This window comes from Oncorhynchus mykiss, chromosome 18 (genome assembly GCF_013265735.2).
Source record: "Oncorhynchus mykiss isolate Arlee chromosome 18, USDA_OmykA_1.1, whole genome shotgun sequence".
In the NCBI taxonomy this organism is placed as follows: Eukaryota; Metazoa; Chordata; class Actinopteri; order Salmoniformes; family Salmonidae; genus Oncorhynchus; species Oncorhynchus mykiss.
The window spans coordinates 16,680,286-16,688,331 of record NC_048582.1 but is presented as its reverse complement, the minus strand read 5'-3'; the positions used below and the strand labels follow the sequence as shown (position 1 = coordinate 16,688,331).

The 8,046-nt window shown below is 42.1% G+C and overlaps 1 protein-coding gene across 5 annotated transcripts in view; it reads right to left on the bottom strand.

Annotated features, from left to right (window-relative positions):
• Positions 1 to 5,254: 5,254 nt before the first annotated feature.
• The window catches only part of LOC110495683 (probable phospholipid-transporting ATPase IH), a 69,429-nt gene continuing 66,637 nt past the window's right edge, over positions 5,255 to 8,046 (bottom strand). For 2 of the 5 annotated variants that reach the window (XM_036952043.1, XM_036952044.1), the window contains one exon: positions 5,255 to 7,558. In XM_036952043.1, coding sequence (XP_036807938.1) covers positions 7,298 to 7,558 — 261 coding nt within the window. In that variant the 3' untranslated portion in view covers positions 5,255 to 7,297. The remainder of the gene's footprint in view (positions 7,559 to 8,046) is intronic. The other 3 variants (XM_036952046.1, XM_036952048.1, XM_036952047.1) reach the window with 3 other exon arrangements.

The window sequence follows — 8,046 nt, the reverse complement described above, 5'->3', positions numbered from 1 at the left end:
ACACCCAGGCCGCATCAGGTCACCCTCGTTTGGGTGCAGGTAGAGAGTTTGGATTGGAGGGACTTTATTCAAATGCAAACCACTACTGCGATATACTACTGTGTTGCTTGTCTGGTGTTGTGGAAGAGTGTTGTCTGGATATCTGGTTTTATATAGAGCGTCATTTAACCTTATCTCAATGATTTGGGTTTGTTTTATTTACTGAATGGTGTGTTGTGCTCGCTTCACATAGACTCGATCAGTCAATCGTGTTTGCATTGAATAAAAATGTCCACCCCCCCTACAAAGTAGAAAATAAAAATAGTTTCTCTAGTAGCTGAAGGTCTTATAACAACTGTCCCTAGATGTATACACTAAAAGTGGAGTTCTGGTAAAACCCACCGCACCACTACTCGACTCAGTGTGAACTGATCCGTTATTAAAACACCATTAGAAGTCCGTAATGAACAGGCAATTCCACAGACAAAGAAAAAAAAAGTGTAATGATTCATAAACAATCTTAGCAAATAACAGCAATTTCAGACCTAATTCTGAGATTTCACGTCTGAATGCCTCGGCAGTACACACTCCATTAAACATTGTGAATAGCAGCCTTGCTTTAAGATCACTACCTCAGCAAGCCTCTAGAACTGAGATAGCACTGTAGATGGTCCTTCAGTGCTTATTAGGATTAATTACTTTAATCCAGTATGTTACAGAATAATCAAGTCTACCCGCGGTGAATGGTGGGCTTTCACAACAGGTGACAAAATGTTTGTCAAAAACAGCTGAGAATTCATTAATCAAATGCCTGGCTTGTCAAGTCAGTTTGACTCTGTTATTAGCATGGATACACACAGGCTGACAACTCTGAGGGCAGAACATGTGCAGTATTATAATGTACCCATGAAACTTCGACAGGCTATAAAGGCTCCATTAGTGATATTCCAAGATGGGTATTTGGGTAGATGCTAAAAGATGCCATGGTTTTGTACTAACAAACGTCAGACAAAAAAGTAGAGACTTCTATAGATGCAAGTTCATTACTGCCTTCATTTTCCTGGAAGAGTAGCTGTTGCCTTGGCAGGAACTAATGGGGATCCTTAATAAACTCCAGGAAGAGTAGCTGTTGCCTTGGCAGGAACTAATAGAGATCCTTAATAAATACAAATATATGACATGCTAGATCGCTATGTTGCAATTAATCTGGGTTTATTCTCATGTACTGCAGCAGGAGGTCTCTCCCTTCTACCTGAAGATCTCCTAAGGCTCAGGTTGTTCTATACCCCTCCACACACACACACACACGTTATCATGTATTCACACACGTGTACAAACACACGTGCATACACACACGATCACACACACTTCTCTAATCAGAGGTATTACACCATGTATACTGGGATGTGAGAGCCACTCAAAACACCCCCTGATCACGATCCACACCCCCTGATCACGATCCACACCCCCTGATCACGATCCACACACCCCCTGATCACATGTCATATTACCACAGACATCTGACCATTACCATTACATAACATGGTCTACAGATTGAATAATACACATGGACGTTTTTACAGGCCTACTGGGAGTCCAGCTTTCTTCTCTCTACTCTTTCCATCGCTCCTGTATTTATCCTTCTCTCCTCTATCTTTCCGTCTCCTTCTCCCTTACTCTGGCTCCCTCTCCTTCCACATCCCTCCCTTCTCTCCATCTCCATCTCTCAGCTCTGGGTAAATCCTATCTTTCCGTCTCCTTCTCCCTAACTCTGGCTCCCTCCATCTCCATCTCTCAGTTCTGGGTAAATCCTATCTTTCCGTCTCCTTCTCCCTTACTCTGGCTCCCTCTCCCTCCATCTCCATCTCTCAGTTCTGGGTAAATCCTATCTTTCCGTCTCCTTCTCCCTAACTCTGGCTCCCTCTCCTTCCACATCCCTCCCTTCTCTCCATCTCCATCTCTCAGTTCTGGGTAAATCCTATCTTTCCGTCTCCTTCTCCCTAACTCTGGCTCCCTCTCCTTCCACATCCCTCCCTTCTCTCCATCTCCATCTCTCAGTTCTGGGTAAATCCTATTTTCCACTGCCAGACATCCATCGTCAGGGATGTGAGGAGCTGAGAGCGTTTTTAAGTGTACGTTAAAACCTTCTCCTGGCACACAGCGGCGCAGGGACCGCTCTAAAGAGGACAACCCCTCCGCCTGCACATAGCCGTGTTCATGTTCAGCACATTCAAAAACACCACAAGTGTTTCCCCCAATACCACTTACAAGGGACGAAATATAAGGGTCCTAGGAATAATGTGCTGGATAATTCATGTTTGAAGTGTGAAAATAAATGTAAGGATATAGACTTAGGCTCATATTAATTTAAAGAGGAAAAAGACAGAACTAACAACTTATTTTCAACAGCATAAAAGCATCACAAATACAGGATTCTGGAAGTCTTAAATTATGCCATAAATCACGCTGGCCTAGATACTCTTTATCCGTGACAGACAGATTGACAGATCTCAGATCCAGAAGCCCGAGGACGGTAGAGGATACAAAATTGACGGAAACTGAAAAGGATGTCCAAATCAAATCAAATCTCACACAGTCGTTCTAATCATTATGACATCTTGAACATTAATGAGTTATCCCAGTCTCTGTTCAACACTAAGGGTGGTCTTGGGCATACAGCCCATAATAAGGCATACTGCAGCACCACCATCTGGCTGTTGGGTGAGGTGTAACTATTGTGCATGATGGGAAAATGTCTGAAAATGGATTATAATATGACAAAATATTATAATAGTAAGGCTAATAACACGGGACGATTAATGGTTCTTTCATAATCTTCTTTCAAAAACAACAAACTCATGTTTTATTTTTGGTTTTATTACAAGCACATGTACAATTAGTTGTTTGCCATTGATAGCTACAGAAAGGCTGGCAAAAATCCACATATATCTACAGAATTCAATCTGTTAAAAACTGTATAGAAAAAGACCCCAAAACTGTACATGAATTACCTTTACTACATACAGTAATATATATATATATATATATATATATATATATATATATATATATATACACACACACATACATACATACATACACACCTTAAAGAGTGTACAGAAGTATACATAGATGTAAATATAGTCAAAGTTATGAGTGATGTCATAACGCTATGTGCCGATGCATTGTAAAAGAGAAATACACATTATGTTAAACTGTAAAGGCTGTCTGTAAAGTTCAAGCCTCACTAAGTCAGTAAAGTTATATATTAGAACAATAACCATCTACTATAGGTATTTATTAACCCATAGTCAATGGCTTTCAAAGTATATTTTTAAAAACAAACCCATATTTCATGTGAGAAACATGTATTATTTCAGTGCAGGAACACAGAAGAGACAATTGTACTTGGATTTCTTAGTATATTAATTGACAGAAAGCAGAATTGTAAAGCTATATCGTTTCATTTGAGCGATGTCTCTCTTCCCCGTGACAGCTGCAAAGATGGTGGCTAGATTAAGATAGTTCACTCAGGCTGTTTACCGTTGGAAAAAATGGTATGTTACGGTCTACTTAACTGGGTGCTTCCATAGACACCAATGCAACAGCAACAGCAACTCGGTCTGGTCTGCTTAGTTAGACATTCATTGAACCAGAAGAAGAAAAAACGAGTGAGTGAAGAGGTCTCCCCTTCTGAATATAAAAATAACAAAACAGGATTTTTCTAAGATATACAAAAAATACCTCGATGAGAGCATTCTGATCAGAACAGGGTCGCTGCCTGGAAAACACTACATTCTTACTACGTGTCAGTATTTGGTGATCGTTTCCGTTCTGGATCATGGAAACGTTCTGATGTACTGCAGTGGTTTGTCCAACATAATTCTAACAGCAACAAACCAGCTCACAGTTGAACACGTGGGAGTTTTGTTCAATAGCATCCATCCTTGTTTGCTGATATTACTAAGATCCTAAAACACAGATATCTGTCATAATGACAGGCTTTAAGGAGTAGGCTTCATTTACATTCAATATTCTGAAGCATAGCCAGCAACACCTACAGGACTAAAACACATACTCTCTCTTTCTCCATCTTTCTGAGGGTTTGTCGCTCACAAAACCAACACTTTCCTCCAAACCAACTGACATTTGAGTTGAGCTCTAGGCCATTTCAAACAGGAAACCTAACAGAGACAAAATGCTACACAGAATATCAAACAAAGAATCTCAATACAATCAATTCTAGACAACACAGTCAACTTATAATAGCGTAGTTTGCTTCAAGTTTTCAAGCTTTTATGGAATAGGTTTCGACTGGACTAGACCTCAAAGCAATTAAGAGAGATATTTCAGTTTGGAGAGTGTTGAAGAAAGAGTCAGAGAAAGAGTCAGAGAAAGAGAAGTTATGCTTGTTTGATTCATAAACTCACAGAGAAGCTCATTACATTCAGTGGTATGACAGAGGCAGAGCATGCAAACAAGTCAGTCAACATTATAAAAACAATCCTAAACGAATGTCTAAGTACCAGTCTCATTCATCCTCTAACTAATTAACATATGACCACAGAAGTGCTGAAAAAAACACTAGTTCTCACCACTTTTGGAGTCATCCACTTCCTTACAGCTGGCCAATCGTAATTTAGTCATCCATTGTAATCATTCATTCATGAATCAATCATTCACTAATTCATTCATTATTTGTAAACCTTGTCATAGCAATGTCCAGTATTATAGTTCTGACTGTGGTGTAATGTCCAGTGTTATAGTTCTGACTGTGGTGTAATGTCCAGTGTTATAGTTCTGACTGTGGTGTAATGTCCAGTGTTATAGTTCTGACTGTGGTGTAATGTCCAGTGTTATAGTTCTGACTGTGGTGTAATGTCCAGTGTTATAGTTCTGACTGTGGTGTAATGTCCAGTGTTATAGTTCTGACTGTGGTGTAATGTCCAGTGTTATAGTTCTGACTGTGGTGTAATGTCCAGTGTTATAGTTCTGACTGTGGTGTAATGTCCAGTGTTATAGTTCTGACTGTGGTGTAATGTCCAGTGTTATAGTTCTGACTGTGGTGTAATGTCCAGTGTTATAGTTCTGACTGTGGTGTAATGTCCAGTGTTATAGTTCTGACTGTGGTGTAATGTCCAGTGTTATAGTTCTGACTGTGGTGTAATGTCCAGTGTTATAGTTCTGACTGTGGTGTAATGTCCAGTGTTATAGTTCTGACTGTGGTGTAATGTCCAGTGTTATAGTTCTGACTGTGGTGTAATGTCCAGTGTTATAGTTCTGACTGTGGTGTAATGTCCAGTGTTATAGTTCTGACTGTGGTGTAATGTCCAGTGTTATAGTTCTGACTGTGGTGTAATGTCCAGTGTTATAGTTCTGACTGTGGTGTAATGTTCAGTGTCTTTACATTTCAGTGAAGATTCATAATACCACCTAATAACAGACGGCCATCTTAAATATCATTGCTGCTTTCAATGAAACAGACGCACGCGCGCGCGCACACACACACACACACACACACACACACACACACACACACACACACACACACACACACACACACACACACACACACACACACACACACACACACACACACACACACACACACACACACACACACACACACACACACACACACACACACACACACACACACACACAGTGTATAACAACATCCTTATCTATATATGGGACATCCAAATACTTTTGTTCCTCTTGGTTTGAACTGATCCCACAATGCACCACAGGACCACAAGACATCTACTGTCAAGCAGCTAAATGTGTCTAGAAAAACCTTGGTTTTGGTACAGTCCCCCCTCCATCTCCCTTTCTCGTTCTATCTCTCCTCACACCCACCACACAGACTGTGTTCTTAGGAGACGGATGGAGGGATGCATGACCGGATGAAGGAGTGAATGGATGAGAGGAGGAGTGGAGGATGAGAGGAGGCAGCAGTGAGGAGGAGGAGATGTAGTGAGGCTCGAGAGGACAGATCCACACGAGCATCACTTCAAAAGGAACAAGAGGAGAAACGGTAGAGGTAAAAAAAAAAACATGCAAAAATTAAACAGAGAAGATCTGAGGGAGGGAGAGAGCACACAGTGACAGATGAGATGTTAAGACCCCTGACAGACTCTTGTGATAGAATTATAACACTCTTATAACACCTTCATGAGGCTCTCACGCATCGTGTGAGACTTCTATGGGTATGTTCTATATTTTTTATGCCAAGGGACAGAGCAAAGCAGCAAAGCATAATGTCTACATTCTACATGTTATATTTCTGTAACAGAGATCCACTGCTCTTAAAGGCTTCAGATCTGAGTGTGAGAGATGTTAGATATCTACATGGACAACGTTAAAGCCCAGAAACAAAGTAGGTTCTCTCTCCTATCTAATACTGTCCACCTTCCTCTGTCCCACCCAGTCTCAGTGTAAGGCAATAACCAGCAAGGCAAGCCATTGAAAAAGTATTTTCTGAGCCTTTGGTTCCAGACTACTGTGTATTTCAAAGGAAACACTGTGTAGATGTTAAGGCGGAAAAGGATTCCCATGCATACTGGTTTCCCACTGTGGGTCCTTAGCACTACGTGAGGCAGGATGCCTCAGCTTCCATGTCAGGAAATGGGACGGTTACAAGGGGGAATGGAGGTATAATCACATCACTCCACAGTAGACACAAGGACAGTCTATGACACGGGATGCTACACACACAGAACTGTCTCTAGTCCAGTAGAGATAAACCACTATCACGGCCTAGCCACTTACAACTGAACTGGAAAAGACTAGTGTCTTATGGGGTGTTCCTGGATAAGAGATATGCACAGAGGCAACACCAGTTTGTTCTATAGAGCAGGACAGAAAGAGAGAGGAAGAGAGGAAAAGACAAGACAAAAGAAAAACAGGAAAGTGTGGTCAGTTAAAGCACATGCAATACCTCTGAACATCTTCCATTCATACTGGGCATCCCTGCTTTATGACACTTCAAATGACATCATCACTGACCCACAGTAGGCATTAATGGGTGGAGCCAAGGCCCTTTCCACCAATCCACAGGCACTGCTTGCCTGGAGCCAAGACTGTTCAGTTCACTCAGCTCCTTGTGCTAACACAACACAGCCGTAGGACTGTGGATCATGTGGATCGTCCTTCTGTGTGTATTTGGTGTTTGTTTGCTTTTTCACAATGACATTGGTAACTGTAAGTGTCTAGATTAGGTATCTATTGTCTAGAGGACAGATTGTTCCAGTGACCACTCAACACTGAAATCTTGGTCTAGACTTCCAGTCTAAATCAGACTAAACTCCACTCTAGACTACACCGAGGTCTCAGGCCCTGCCCCATTGTGGGCGTAGCCAGCCCCAGAGTGACGGGAGTTGCCGGCGAATCGGAGGAGTGGGGTGAAAGTGCAGTAGTCGGGCCCGCTCCTCCAGTGGGTAAACATGAGTTTTTTGGTGAAGGGTTCAGACCTTCTGGGAATGGGGTTCTGGTGGTCGGCCCTCCTGCGCGTGGGCGCGTGGAGAGATGCCAGCGGGGTGAACTCCGATAGCTGGCCGTTATACAGCTTGTCTGCATTCTGTAAGGGAGGGATGGAGAGATGGGAGGAGAGAGAGGAAAGAGGGAGAGAACAGAGGAGTTATTATCTGGATCAAGGGAAGTGGTAGCCAATTCAGGTCCTCAAAAGGTGTGGTGTGTGAAGGGTTTTGTTCCAGCCCAGCATTAACCTGATTCAACCATTTCAACTATTTCAACTTATCGTGGTCTTTAATTAAAAAACATTTTATTTAATCCAGTGAGTCTAAACTGGGTAGGAACAAAAGCCTGCATACAACACTCTGCTGTCTGCCAGAACCAGGATTGACCACATGGTGGACCCAGAAGACGACAAACCCCACCACTACCCCTACCCCAAAACCACATCAACACAAACACACCAGACCCTGTTAGCAAAAGATGTCAGGGAGCAAAACTGAAGAAGTGAACGGTCGGTCAAAGCATGCAGCATGTCCTCAGAGAACATCAAGGTGAATACGGCTGTTCAGTCTCAGACAAACACTCTGCCGA